At 55.8% G+C, this 14,877-nt stretch overlaps 1 protein-coding gene across 1 annotated transcript in view; it reads left to right on the top strand.

Moving 5' to 3' along the window:
• Positions 1-4,648: 4,648 nt before the first annotated feature.
• The window catches only part of NDUFS2 (NADH:ubiquinone oxidoreductase core subunit S2), a 29,356-nt gene continuing 19,127 nt past the window's right edge, over positions 4,649-14,877 (top strand). Inside the window, exons 1-4 of the mRNA XM_077841077.1 lie at positions 4,649-4,801; positions 6,430-6,536; positions 10,842-11,032; positions 14,738-14,858. Of these exons, the coding sequence (XP_077697203.1) occupies positions 4,716-4,801; positions 6,430-6,536; positions 10,842-11,032; positions 14,738-14,858 (505 nt within the window). The 5' untranslated portion in view covers positions 4,649-4,715. The remainder of the gene's footprint in view (positions 4,802-6,429; positions 6,537-10,841; positions 11,033-14,737; positions 14,859-14,877) is intronic.

Below are 14,877 nucleotides of genomic sequence, written 5' to 3'. Positions count from 1 at the left end.
ATGGAAATCTGAGCTGGGCCTGGAAGCTCCAGCTTCAGCTGGGTGGGATGGAAAACAGGAGCTTTGTTGAGCAGGGAGATTGGCACCATGCTGACTAAAGCCTTGACCTGGGATGGACTCGGGACAGAGCAAACGCTGGGCGGATACTAGCACTGTCTACACTGGGGGTTTGGTCGGCTTAAATACATTTGTCAGGGGGGTGGATTTTTCACAACAGAGTGTCGTAGCTGGGTCGACCTAAGTTCTTAGTAAAAAGAAAAGGAGTACTTGTGGCACCTTAGAGACTAACCAATTTATTTGAGCATAAGCTTTCGTGAGCTACAGCTCACTTCATTGGATGCATCTCCAATGGGTGCCAATCTCCCTGCTCAACAAAGTACTCCTTTTCTTTTTGCAAATACAAACTAACACGGCTGTTACTCTAAGTTCTTAGTGTCGACCAGGCAGCAGCGACTGTCAGTAAGAGCTGATCTCTCCTGCCCTGGGATGAAACAAAGAGAGGGGTGTGGCTCGGATGCTGCCTGGTTATAGCTAGGGGTTATGGCCAGGCTGAGTCCTGCTCCCCCTCCTGCTTAGCAGGCATGATAAGAGCCCCCCCTCGTTTCACCACTGCAAAGGGGGCCTGCAAGCCCTTTGCAAACACTCGGTGAGCTCCCAGCCCCTGGAGCAGGAGGGGGGTCACTAAACTGAAATCCCAGGCCACGTGGAATGCCAGGAATTCTAGGTTCAGTGATGGGGCCCCTCAGCTCCTCTGGGGGAGTCTCCAACTCCAGAGCAATGGGGATTGTCCGGGTGGGATTTTGCAGGTCTCAGCTGGATGGAGATGCCCGTGCCAACCACCCCCGGGAGGAGCTATGTGCTAGGAAGGAGCTGGGAGAAGCACACTGCTTAACCAAACCCCCAGTCTCACTGTGACTGAACCCTCACTACGCTGCCCTTCACTGAACCCAAACCTACAGCCAAGCCCAAGCTGGGTCAAACTGACCAAACCCACATGACCACGGGCTGGAAGCGGGGTGGTTTGGGCTTCTGCCCTGATTTCACAGGTGGGCAAACTAAGGCACAGAACATGGAAGTGGCTGGGCCAAGACCATACAGCAAGTCAATGACAGAGCCAGTACAGTGCCCATAGAATCATAGAATCATAGAATATCAGGGTTGGAAGGGACCTCAGGAGATCATCTAGTCCAACCCCCTGCTCAAAGCAGGACCAATCCCCAATTTTTTTGCCCCAGATCCCTAAATGGCCCCCTCAAGGATTGAACTCACAACCCTGGGTTTAGCAGGCCAATGCTCAAACCACTGAGCTATCCCTCCCCCCCAGGAGGCCTGACTGTCAGTCCTCCTCTCAATACACTGGAGAACACTTGTTCCCAGCCCCAGGAATTCTGTAGCCAGTAGCTAACACAGCTTCCAGCTAGAGAGTAGGGCTGGACCCAATGGTTGCTTCCTCTTGGAGCTTTCCAGATTATTTCCAAAACACCATTACCAGGAGTCCGTGCCTCCTCCTGCATCAGCCTCTTTTGAGGGCATCAATCCTCTGAGGCCACCAATCATGGTGTGAGCTCAGATGCAGCCCAGTGGCATGGTTAAAAGGTGAGCAGGCCCCTCAGGTGTTCTGCAGAACACTCCCTCTAAGGCACAGCAATCAGACAGGGACCTGATGGCACCTTTCCGTGCTGGGGCTGTAGCCCCAGTGCTGCCCAGCCCAGCGGTGACAGGGCTGCACTATTCTCAGATGCTGCGAAACACAGGGGCCAGCCTCAGTCCTGGCCAAGCAGCGGCCCCCTTGCTTGCGGTCTCAGCAAGGGTCCATGGTGACTCACGTCCCCTTCTGCCCCGGTTGCAGGTCGCTTGCCATCAGGACCAGAGCACAGTGGGCTTGACTTGGGTGCAAGGCTCCCAGCGTGCGTGGGGAATCCCCAGTTGGTGGCATTTGCTTCTTACTTTGCCCAGGTGTAAAGGCTGCCCCAGATCATGGGCATTGGGCCCAGTGGCAGCCGGCCACCCTACCGTATTTGTGGGTAAACAGAGGCTCCCTACAGGGCCCTGTCACTGGTGCTAAATTGAGCGGCAGCCACAGAGAATGTGCAAGGAAGGAAAAGGCAGAGGCAGCAGCTTCCTCTCCTGGCTGGGTCACTTGAGGCTGCCTGTGGGATTGGCTGACCAGGGCCCCCGTGCGCCAGCCCTTCCCGCATCCTACAGGAAAGCCAGGCAGCAAAGACCAGCCTGTCCCCTGGCTATCTCTGCTCCTCCCGAACGAACGGGGAGCCAGCCCCTGTCAGCGAGACCCCAGCTGGAGAGCCAGCACTGTGGCCAGGAGGGCAGCGGGCTGAGGATGCTGGCCGGTGCGGTGTCTGTCCCAGCTGCACATGGGATGTCAGCACTTGAAGAGTGAACAGAGTCCCACAAACCACAGCCCAGGCCCCATCCCCTCCCCCCAGCCTTGTTAGGAATGTCTGCAAGGGATGAAACTGCAGCCCAGAGGGGGAGGGCAGAGGGCCTGTCTGGCACCGGTGGCTAAGGATGGGAGTAAAGATTTCCACTGACTCACCGCAGCCTCCCCAGCAACACAAGCAGCATCCCCAGCACCCCACCGCAATACAGCCCAATGACCCCGCTACACGCTACTGCAGAGTCAGACATACGTGCCACAACCTCCCAGCACATACAGCCCCCACCACAAACGGATACACACTGACACAATCTATACACAGCCTTGTGCCTGCAGATGTGCACGCCGCGCACAACCCCCATCGCGCACACTGACACAATCTACACACAGCCCCGTGCACCACCCGCCATCACACAGCTCTTCACAAAGCAGTTCCCCAAGCACCTCCTCCAAGCCATGCGCCCAGGATAAAAGGCTGCCAGGCAGGCGTTGGGTGCCCAGGGTTAAAAGCTGCAGGACAGGAGCCAGGCGCCCGGGATAGAAGGCTGCAGGGCAGGCGCCGGGCGCACGTAGCTGGGTAAAGACAAAGGTTAGGTGCTGGAGTCATGTCAGACTCAGCCTGAAGACCTGCTCCAGGAGCCCCCTTGTGGCCATCGGTTCCTGCAGCAGTGAGTTCCCAGTGGCTGATTGAAGAACCCAACTGAAGGGACTTTTTCCTTTCCGAAGGCCTTGAGCTCACTCCACACTCAGCCCCTCTCTCCATGCTCAGCCCATCTCCTCACCCTGCGGCTGCCTCCCTACCTGCCAGGAGAACGGCTGGGATGGCTGCTCTGTGTGCCCTCTCCAGGGCTGATTCAGTGCTTTTCCTGCAGGACAATCCCCCAGCAGCTCTGGCTCCCGGGCATCCTCGCTGACCCTCAGAAGAGCACAAGCTCGAGGTCCTGGCTGTTGCCCCGTGTGGTGTCTCAGAGGCTGCCTGCGCTGCTCCCACTGTTGAAAGCAGGGTCAGAGCAGAGCCCTTCTCCAATAAGGTCTGAGTGGTGCGGGGGCCTCATCTTGTTGCCAGTCTCCCGGACATCTGCAGTTGGTGTCACAGCTGGTTCCAGCCCTTTGACGTCCCATTCAGGGCTCTCCAGGCAGCTGACTAAATCTCCTCCTACCAGATGCTTAGTGTGGTGGGTTTCACCCCAAGGGCAGCATCTTGACCCTGTGTCCCTCTGCACTGCCAGCTCTCCGCAGCCCCATCCCAGTGCCCAAGGGCAGCAGCAGCGCAGTTGCTGTAATTGCTGTAGATAATCTACACAAGGACAGACAAAGGGGGTTGAGCCATGAGCTGAACTGGCACTTCCCAGCTTAGCAGAAGCCCAGTAAAGTCTGGGATCCTTTGCTGGTCTCTGTCGGTGCTGCCAGCTGGAGTCAGCAGGAACCAGCTGACAAGGATCCCTGGGAATCCCACTAGGCAGGAGCCCCTGGTCCTGCTCCTCCCGCTCCGCGGGCCCAGCGCTGCACTGAGCTCCAAGCCCAGCTCCATGGTGCTCTGGTTCTGCATAGCCATGTGCCATTGGGCCTTTGAACGGACATGTCCCAGAATCCCTGGCACCAGCTGCCCCGTGACTCAGGGCTGCAGGCAGCTTGGACGGGGGGGGGGGGGGGGGAGGAGGGGGCAGGGCTGAGAGGAGGATGCGGGGCTGGGGGCTCTGCAGAAGGAGGGGCAGGGAGCTATGGGGGGCAATGGGAGGGGACCCAAAATCCACCTCCCACTGAGCACCCAGCTCTGGGGGAGCTGCACTCGGGGGCTGGGCCCAGCCTGTGGCTGCCCAGGCCCTGCCCTGGGGGCCAGCCCCAGGAAAGGCCCCCATGGTGCACTGATCATAGAGCCAGGCCAGGTCCCCCATCACTCCCAGGATGCCCATATCCAGCATGGCTCCTGCGGCTCTTCAGGCCGCTCCACTGGGAGGGAGACCCAGCTGGGAGGCTGCCAGTGCCCAAAGTAAAGATGGTGTCCCACCCTCACTCCGCATGGCGGGTTCTATGGGCAGTGAAGCCAGGCCAGTCTCCCGGATATTACCCATAGGAAAGATGGAGGCACCCACAACGGAGAAAGACTCGAGCTGGTGTCCCGGATGTTGCCCGTAATAAACATGGCGCCCAGCTGCGCTGTAGGGGGTGGCGGCGTCGGCCCGGTTTTCTGGCTATTTCGAAGACGCCTTCTTTGCCCTCACTAAATATGGCGGCTCACCGCCAGCCTTTCCTACCGGGTTGAAGCTGCAGAGGGCGGCCGTGTACTTCTGTCCCGGCTCGCCGCGGCGCCGCTGGGAAGATGGCGGCGCTCAGGGCTCTGCGGAGGCTGCGGGCACCTTCAGGGTCATGGCTCCCGGGGCTCCGGCTGGGGGCAGCGCCGAGCAGGTGAGACCCAGCCCGGAGCCTGCCCGCACCCTCGATCCCCCCTCTCCGGATCCCCCGCGACCCTCCCCCCGGGGACTTCGCCTGCCCCCCCCCCGCCCCCCCGGGGACTTCACCTGCCCCCCCCGTCCCCCCGGGGGACTTCGTCTGCCCCCCCCGCGACCGTCCCCCCAGGACTTCGCCTGCCTTCCCCCGCCGACTTCTCCTCCCTCTCTTGGGATCTCCCCTTCTGCCCCCTTCGTGATCCTTTCCCTCTCCCCAGGGACCCTGCCCCCTTCCCCACCGGGAACCCCTCCCCTGCCTTCTCCCCCACGCCGGACCTTTCTGGGCATTTCCAAACACCCCCCCCACGGCAGCCCCCCTTCCCTCGGGACCCCTTCCCTGCCTCCTGCACCCCACCCTCCAGATCTCTCCCCTGGGACTTCCCCTTGCCTGCCCCCATGACCCATTCATCGGGGATCCCTCCTCTGCCTCCTGCCTCTCCCTTGGAACCCCTCCCCCATGTTCTGCACCCCCAGGATCCTCTGGACATTGTCATCTCCCCTGGTGGGGACCCCACCTTCCCTGGGATCTCCCGCTGCCCTCCCCAGGGAATCCTCCTCTGCCTCTTTGGCACCTCTCCCCTGCCTCCTGTTCTCTTGGGATCTTCCTCTTCCTCAGGGACCCCTCCCTTGCCCCCTCCCCGGACCCTCCTGGGCATTGCCATCCCCTCCCTGGAGACCCTGCTCTCCCTGGGGACCCATCCCCTCCCCCTGGGCTTTGCTAGCTCCTAACATGGGGACCTGTTCTCCAGCACCCTAGTAAGGACACTGTACTTGGATCTTGGTTCTTACCATAGATCTCTGCGCATGCCGTGGGGCTGTCCACTTTGGTACTCCTGCTGCTGCAAACTTGCCTCCTGCAGGAAACAAACTACCATGCTCCTGACTGGTTCCTGTCACTGTGTGGCTACTGGGTGGCTGTCATACAAACCCCCTAGCTTGTGGGGCAGTTGTACGCGGTGCCCTTGTGACAGAGTGGGTATACTGCGCATTGAGGCATGTTTGAGGTTTTCCTCAGACTTCCTTGCTGATGACACTTGATCTGGGAGACTAGCTAGCTCAGGCACTTGGGAATGAGCTATGAAGCTTTTCTCTGCATGGTTACCTCTTTGAATCTCGCCAGCGTAAGTCTGGACTTTGATGGTTTATGAAATGAGTGGAGAGGCTGTCTTCCTCCACTGCAGGACTATCCATGGCACAAAAGTCACCACCCCGTGGATGCTAACTGACCCCTTGGCAGAGAAGCAAAACCAAGGATTGAATGGGCCATGGAGACTGAACTCCCCTCATCCTTAGACAGGCCCCCTTGATCAGACTTGAGAGCGGTTGGTGGGGAGCAATGTGTGGGCAGCTTGTACTGCTGCTCCCCAAACTATGGAGAAATAGGCTCCCGGGCTGCCAAACCGCTGCATTCCCAAGGATGAAGCTCACTCAGCCAAGACAGAGTCTCACTTTCAATCCCCATCTTCTCCCTTCCTCCCCCATCTGCCTGGCAACAACTCCTTTAAAGCCCACAGAATCTGAGACTAGAGTCAGGCAGGTTGAATGAACTTGCCGTGTTTGATACCCTTTCCTTATCTCTGTGTTCAGAGGCTCAAAGCAGTGGCAGCCGGATGTCGAGTGGGCCCAGCAGTTTGCAGGTGCGGTCATGTACCCCACCAAGGAGACTGAGAAGTGGGTGCCTCCTCCCTGGAACGGTGAGTTCTGTCGAAGGTGCCTGCCCCCTTAAATGCACTGTCATCATGCGGATGCTCTTGTATTGGTGGTTGTCATGTTTTAAGTTTGGAGCCAAACCTGCCGCTGGGGTGTGCAGTCCCACCTCCGTGGACATCGCTGGACTTGCAGCTGAGTGGCCTTCTTGGGCCCAATCCTGTAATGAGCTCTGTGTAGATGGACCCCTGCATCTTCATGGAGCGTATTGCCTTACATTGTCCAACCTGAGATAGTGGGAAAACAAATGTGGTCAGCATGGAGGGAGCTTCCTTAGTTTAAGGTGATCTGGTTAAAGAAATAGATCTGGGTCTGGTTTCTTTAAAGATTTTTTTTTTTTTTTTTTAAATTAGCGTCTCCCTTTTTATAGGAATGATCCCATGGCTTTTATTTTAATGTAAGTGGAAACAAGATTTTGGATTTGAGACGTCATTTTGTTGCATCTGAAACCCAAACACAAATGCTCTGTGCATGAAGTGATGATGGGGACAGGTCACTTATACAGAGTGCTAGAGATCACCATGTAAGATGGGCTGATTTAAACCTATGTTTTAACACAGCCAAGCACAAGCAAAGACTGCAGGTCACGCTGACAGGATGGGGGGCAGTATCCTGGAGTGCAGTGACTCTGAATAGGATGTAGGAATAGAGCTGCTTGGATAACTGATGTGTGGGTTTGCTGGCCATGCTGGGGGAAAAAAATCGATTTGAGTCACAAATTGTTTCAGTTGACCTGAAGCTGCATTCTCTTCCCCCCCCGCCCAAAGAAAAAAACCCCAAAACCAAAAAGAAAACTTAGTTTAAAAAAATTGTGCTCAGCTCTAGTTGGGCTGGGCATTGCGTGTATGCGTATCCTGGTAGATAACCAATTGGATAGGAGTTGTGTGATGCAGTAGCTAAGAGGACTTATGTGATCCTCTAGCTGTATAAGCAGAGGAACAACCATTACTGGATACTGTGTGTAATACTGGTGCCTGTGCTTCAGACTGTTGACAAATTGGAAGAGTTTCAGAAAAGAGCCACAGGAATGATCCACTGTCTGGCAAACCTGCCTGAGAGACTTAAAAAAGGTCAGTCTGATTAAGTTTAGTTTATCCACAGAAGGTTAAGGGGTCACTTGCTCAGTTACAGGCAGCTACCTGGGGAAGAGGTTTCTGATAAAAGATGGCTCTTTAGTCTGCCAGAAAAAGGCATAATTTGATCCAGTGGCTGGAAACTGAAGCTAGGCTAAAGGGCTCGTCTACACTTACATTTTATAGCATTTTAACTTGCTGGCTCAGGGGGGTGATTTTTCAGCAGCAAGTCTGAACGCTTTAAAGCGCTAGTGTGGACAGGCTCCAAGTGCTGGGAGCCACACTCGGAGCTATTCCCCTTGTGGAGGTGGATTACCAGGAGCGCTGGGAGAGCTGTCTCCCAGCGCTCGCACGTGACCATGCTCACGCTTCAGAGCGCTGCTGTGGGAGCGCTTTGAAGTTTCTAGTGTAGAGGTAGCCTAATTCAGACTACAAATAAGGCACGAATCTTTATTGGTGAGGGCAGGTAGCCACTGGAACAATGTACTGAGGGGTGTGGTGGATTCTCTGTCAGGAGAAGTCTTTAAGGTATTTTCTTTCAGAGATTTGTAGCTCCATCCCAAGATATGGGCTGGACACAGGAATCATGGAATGAAATCCTCTGGCTTGTGCCATGAGGGTCAGGCTAGAAGTTCAGAATAGTCGTTTCTGGTCTTAAAGTCCATAAAACATCCGATGAAGTGAGCTGTAGCTCATGGAAGCATATGCTTAAACAAATTGGTTAGTCTCTAAGGTGCCACAAGTACTCCTTTTCTTTTTGCGAATAGAGACTAACACGGCTGCTACTCTGAAACCTCAGCTGCACTGGAAATCTCGACCCTTGTGCATTGCGTGTGAGATAAGACCCCAAACGCAGGAAGTGGGGGGAGAGCGTCAGTGGGAAGAAGTCAGGATAGAAGCTTTCCCATTGCTGTAATTCAGTGGTTCCCAAACTTTAACATCCTGTGAACCCCTTTCACTAAAATGTCAAGTCTCACGAACCCCCTCCTAAAAAAGGAATATTTCCACAGTTTTTCTCCTTTATCTGAATATAAATGATAAAAGCAGTGATCTTGGAAATATAAAATTTGTTTTTGACATGCTTATTACACACTATTTATTATTAATTATGATCATTACAGTATTTTTATTACATTATGAAAACAGCAGCACTCTTCCAAGATCTCACTTTCATAGCTTGTATCACTTTGAATAAGCCTGTTATAAGACAAGGCTCCTATGTTTCATCAAGGAGTATCAGATATGAAAGTGCATGAAGATATTTAAGAAGCCAACACAAAGAGTTCCCCCTACACAAGCATTCAGGTCTTGAGCAGTCCAGGCAAACAACGCACATTACAACAAAGCTTAAACTTGTTCTTCATAATAATTTTCAAAACAATACTAGCTGCCTATTTAATTTTAAAAACAGCAAAAAATATCTACCTTCCTTTCCATTTCTTATAAGGAGTCTTGAAGTTTAAATCTCCTCAGTGTGATAGATATGTTTGCATTGATCTGCTTAGCTATTGGAAGTGCAGAGTCTTTGGGCTGCTGGACCCGTGCTGCCCAGGGACCCTAGCGACAACTCTGTCCGCCATTAGGAAATTTTTTCACGAGAACCCTCTGTAATATTTCGCAAACCCCCAGGGGTTTACGAGCCCCAGTTTGGGAACCACTGCTGTAATTTATGCTGCTGCTAGTTACAAGGAAAACGCGTTTTGTGTGAAGTACTGACTGGGATTTTTAGCTGACCTGTCCCTTTAAGCCAAGTGTCCCAGTAGCAGGCAGACGGACCTGTGAATGCATTTGTTGTCTTTCCAGTCACTGAGACATGCTGCCAATGGATTGAAAATCAATCATAGGCAGCCTAATGTATGACCTATAATATTTGTCTAAGGACAGCTGACTAGTGTGTCATGGTGTAAGCTGACTGCTACAGGGGTCAGGAAGGGATTTCTCTCCCCATGCAGAATGCATTAAGGGACATACTCCCCTCCTGTGAATGCTCGGGTCTTGGCAGCCGAAGGAAGAAAGAGGCAAATGCTCGTTCTGAGTGAGACATTGTTGCAGGAGGGTATTCGGGGAGGAGCTGGGTGAGCTGCGTGACTGTGGAGTTGTCGTTAGCAGTTTGCTGCTCTTCAGGTGTGTTTGGGGGGTGGGGGGAGTTACAGTGGTTTAGTGCTGTGTGTCCAGGTGAGCAGCTCTAGGCCTGCCGTTGTGGGAACCCTGTACATGAGGTTCCCTGTGCTGAGTCACTGTGGGGCTGCCCGGGGCCTTTAACCCATCGTCAGGGCTCTGCCAGCGAGCTGGTGAAATTCCACGATGTGTGAATGCTACAGCGACTCCAACTGGCCTCATTGAGCTCCGTTACTTTGACTGTTGTGATTGTCCCCGGAGTTTATCCTCTGTCTCCAAGGGGCGGTACTTTCGGGTCACGAGTGTCCAAGAGAAACCTGAGCTAAAGAGACTCTTCTCGAGCTATCTGCAAAGGGGAAATGACTCAAGCTGGAAGGGGAAAGCCCCCAAGGGCCACGTTGGGAATTCTCCCACTTCAGCAGCCCCTGGAGGCGTACAGAGAGGGGAAATGTTGTCAGTTTTTTTCATGAGATGCCTGCAAGATTTTCCTCCAGCTCCCCTGCTGGACAGAGACCAAGTTTGGGACAGTTTGGCCCAGACGAGGCTTCCTCCTGGGTGACCCCTCCAAGGCAAGTGCTGAGCTTCTGTGCCAAGAGCCAGCTTGCGCCCTTCGCTCCTGCTCTCCCTCCTCACCACAGCCGGGCACTCCCAGCCTCTGGACTCGTGGGGTGCTCACTGCTCTTTAGCTTGCGCTGGGCACAGCGAATGGTGGGGTGCACTCACTTGGGTCGCCTAGAGAGCAAATGAACCCCCTGCATAATGTGAGAGAAGCAGGGAGGCCGGAGAGCAACAGGCGTGGGGCGGCAACTCCCACAGACAAGCCCAGTGCTCTGCAAGGCTGAACTGCTGGACACGTCTGCTCCTCAGCCTGTGGCTCCGCTCTTCAGTTTTGCAAGGGAAGTGGTGAGAATCGCACTGGCCGGGAGGGGTGGAATAGGGCTGCCCAGCCGTGGGGCATGCGCCTTGGGGCCTGAATTCCCTTCCATCCCTGAGGTCTTGTCCTGCTCAGCCTTTCCAGTGCAGTGGGGCAGGAGGGCCGTGCATCTCCCTGGAGTGCTCTGCCATCTCACGGCCTCTCTTGCTCTCCCCATGCCTGAGCAGACAAGGACCCTCCGGCAGAGAAGAAAGTCTCCAACCTGACGCTGAACTTCGGGCCCCAGCACCCAGCCGCCCATGGGGTCCTGCGGCTGGTCATGGAGCTGAGCGGAGAGACCGTGAAGAAATGTGACCCCCACATCGGCTTACTGCACCGTGGCACAGAGAAACTCATCGAGTACAAGACCTATCTCCAGGTAACCACGAGGGTGGGGGGCTGTGATCCCTGGGTCCCTGCCTGGACACCCCAATCCCCGGGCAGCACTGTGTTCGGCTCCATCGGCCTGTTGCCCTCAGCCTAGTGCACTCCCACAGTGCTCCAAGGGCTTTTGCACCCAGGCCTGCTGCTCCTCGAGGGCCCAATCCTGCAAGCCCAGCTCCCACTTTAGTCCCTGGGGATTCCCCGAAGTGGCTACATGATGGGACCCCAGGGGTTCAGCTACTTCCTGTGCTTGCTCCCTGCCTGCCCCATCCTCTGTGCCAGCCCGGATTGCGATTCTGGAAACAACTGATGTCCCAAAGGGAGGGTTGTCTCAGGCCTTTAACCTCTTGCATGTGAGTGTCAAGTTCTCTCTGCCCCAGAAAGAGGTGGGGGCCAAATCAGGGCTTTGGGGTTTCCTGCTCTTCTGCCCCACAGCCCTACCCTGCAGTTAGCAATGATGTCCCAGCTGCCCTAGTGCATTCCAACCTAGCCCCACCTGGCAGGCCTGTGGGGGCCCCTGGAGGCAGTCTGCCTTGCCATACTGCAGAGTGACCTGACCCTTTCAGCAGCAGGGCTGGACTCCCATGGCTGTCTAGTCTGTATTTGGGGGATGTCTTGGGGGGCAGGGGGAAGCAGCAGGGAGCAGAGCGTCTCTCTTTAAAGAGACACCGTGTTGTCCAGTGGTTTGGGTCGGTGAGCGGCAGCCAGGAATCCTGGGTTCCAGTCCCAGTTTGCTCACTGTGGGGCAAGTCCGTTGCCCTCTCTGTAAGGGGAAGTACTGCCTTATCTGATCTGGGGTCATAGACTCTGATTCCCATTTGTAAAACACTTTGGGACCCTCAGGCGCTGTGGGTGGGGCGGTGGTAGGGAACGACAAGATCCTGCCCCTTGGAGTAAAGAACAAGGGGTGACACAAGCAGAATGAAAAGCGTGCACGTGTGTGTGCCTTGTTTAACAAGAGACGTCAGCAGCCTCTGAGGAAGCTGGGAAGATGGAGCGGCCTGCCAGATTTTGCATTAGGGCCTCGTGAATGGAGCTCCCTTGATTTACTGTCCAGATCAGATGTAACCTTTTTAGCTGCCGGGGAATCAGCACTTGAAGTAATCCAGCCCAGTAAACATGGGGCGGGAGCCAGGCAGAGTTATGGGTGCCAGAGCACTCTGGACGCACTCGGGGCTCGCAGCCAAGGCAGAGGCAGCTTAGTGATGTGCTCCCTTGGGGGCCTAAGCTGGCTGTAGCAGCGCAGAGTGTAATGCCTGGCTGGCCTTCGGAGACAGGCGATTCCCAGTGAGCGAGTCCCTATTCGTGCCCTGTAAATTGCGGGGGAGGCAGGCGGGCACATGCTGCCAGTTTGCACACAGAGAGGGGGCAGAACCAGGGTGAGCATTGAGCAACGGGGAAGCAGCGCTCCCCTCCGTGGGAGCAGGGAGGGAGTCCGCTGGGGGTGGACAGCAAAAGGTGTGAATGGTGAAGGCCTGTTGGGCTGGCGACTTGCTCTGGGGGCGCTGTTCAGCTCATCAGCATTAGCCAGTGTTTGTGCCAGGCTCTGGGCAGGAGAGGGGCGCCTACGTCCATGGAGAGACATGCCAAGTTTCACTTCCCTGTTCAGTTTGCTGTGGGCTGGTGCTTCCCTCATGCCAGCCTGTTCTGTTTCGCTTTCAGGTCCTCATATGCTGACTCAGTGCTGTACGGAGGGGGTGTTTGAGGGCTAGAGGAAGATATGAGGGTCAGGATCCTGGTTCTGTCACTGACTCCTTGGGCAGGTCACTGCATACCTCTGTGTCTCAGTTTCCCTGCTTGTACATGAGGGACAATCACCATTCAGCCCTGTGGTAAAGGAGATCCCCTAAGGCAGGCTCTGCTCTGTTCTTTGCAGAGACCAGGAGGGTGACGTGTGCCAAGGACGAGCTGCTTCTGCTCTGGAAGAGCAGGTGGAGGGGACTGAGCACAGCTGGCATCCCGGGGACTGCCCAGAGGCTGAGCTGGGCAGAACGCTGGGGGTGTAGATGATCTGATAGTTCTCTTCCCCTGCATGCTACTGTTCTAGAAGCACAGGGAGCGTGTTCGGTACAGCTCTGTCCAGGGGCTAGGCCAGCAGCTGGGGGCTGGAGGGATGGATTCAGATCTCACTGGTGCATCGACGTTAGCAGAGCTCCTCCTGCTTTACACCACAGAGCCCTGGTCAGTCGTCGGCAGCACTGAATCTGCGTGGCTTCCATAGCACCAATTCCCCCGCTTTACCTGCAGCGGTCGCCTGGTCCAGAGGAGAGGGTCAGCCACCAGCTGTACTGTGCCAGGGATGCCGACGGCCTGCCCGAGTGACAGCAATCCGAGTGCCTCTGCCTAGGTGTACGAGCAGTGTCCGTGCACGCCCTGCGGAGACTCAGCTCTGTGATCTGACCCCCTAGCTCCAGGCACCAGCCTTGGAAGGCTGTTCATATGGGCTTCAGGGTTCAGTGGCGGGCAGGAACTTTCCTCTGCTCCAAGCTCGGCAGGTCGCTGTAGGTATTGACTTGTAGGTGAACAGGAGGAAGCTGAAGAATGTGGAGAGCAAAGCCTTCTGGGAGTTGTAGTCATTTGTTGGACTGTAACTTCCTTTGGACTGTGAAATGTTTGGCTTCTGCGGGAAGCAGGCGTTTCTCACTGCAGTGCTGCTTTGGCCTTGGAGATTAAGGCTGAGGGAGACCTGCACCGGGGCTCTCCAACCCCTCATGCTGATCTCGGTACAAAACCACTTTCTTTGGTTCTCATCTCAGCAAAGGAATTACATGTTCATGTAGAGGGGTACATGTGCCATGAGAATTTCCAACTGTCTAGGCCAGCGGTTCTCAAACTGTGGGTCGCGCTCCCGTAGGGGGACATGGAACAATGTCCAGGGGTGTGTACACGGTGGGGCCCACGCCAGCCCCCACAAGGGGGCAGGAAGGAAGTGCCACCCAGCCCCACTCTTCCCCTAGCTCTGCTCCAGCCCTGGCTGCAGCTATGGCCCTGGCTCTGCGGCCCAGCTCCTGGGCCCCGCTGTTGGCCGCCAGGTCTGTTCCTGGTTCGGGGCAATGCGGGGTGCGAATACATTCTATTACTCGTAAGGGGGTGTGTGAGAGGAAAAGTTTGGGGACCAGTGATGTAGGCTTTAGGCTGGGCTCCTCCCTGTGCACAGTGGGGCTGCTCTCAGGCTCCCAGGGTGACAGGCCTGCATGTATGTTACTTTGATTGTGCCAGGCCTTGTGGCTAAGCGGAGTTGGGTCTTGTCAGTCCTTCGGTGGACGACTCCCTGCTAGCCCTGATGATGGTGAGTCCACAGGGGGTGCTCTCCCCTCTCAGCGCTGAAGCAGTGCCCAAGGCACCGGGCTGCCTTTCGTCAAGCTGTGAAATTGAGTCCTGTCTGCTGGTGGCGCTCTGCGTATTTTGCGAGGCCGGGGTGCTGACTCAAGTGCTGTTGTCCAATCTCATCTCAGGGAGGCCAGAATGGCCCCAGTGTCCCTGCAATTCTAGCTGGCTGCTAGGCTCCTCCTCTCCTCTGGGCAGTGGCACTGCGTGTGGTTCCTCTGCTCAGGGGTGGGTGAAGGGATCCCCGCTTTGTAACTGGCCCCACGAGGGTTGGCGTGCTCCCAGTGCCAGGCTGTGTCTGCAGGCGGTGGTCCTGCTGAGGGCAGGGTTAGCGAGTGCTGGTCAGGCGTTTGCAGGCTGTTCTCTGCCGCAGGCTTTGCCGTATTTTGATCGTCTCGACTACGTGTCCATGATGTGCAATGAACAGGCCTACTCCCTGGCAGTGGAGAAGCTGCTAAACATCACTCCGCCCCTGAGGGCTCAGTGGATCCGAGGTGAGTGATCCCCTCCTCT

The sequence above is a fragment of the Eretmochelys imbricata genome, chromosome 24 (assembly GCF_965152235.1).
Source record: "Eretmochelys imbricata isolate rEreImb1 chromosome 24, rEreImb1.hap1, whole genome shotgun sequence".
Classification (NCBI taxonomy): Eukaryota; Metazoa; Chordata; order Testudines; family Cheloniidae; genus Eretmochelys; species Eretmochelys imbricata.
This window is presented reverse-complemented; position numbering and strand designations above follow the sequence as displayed.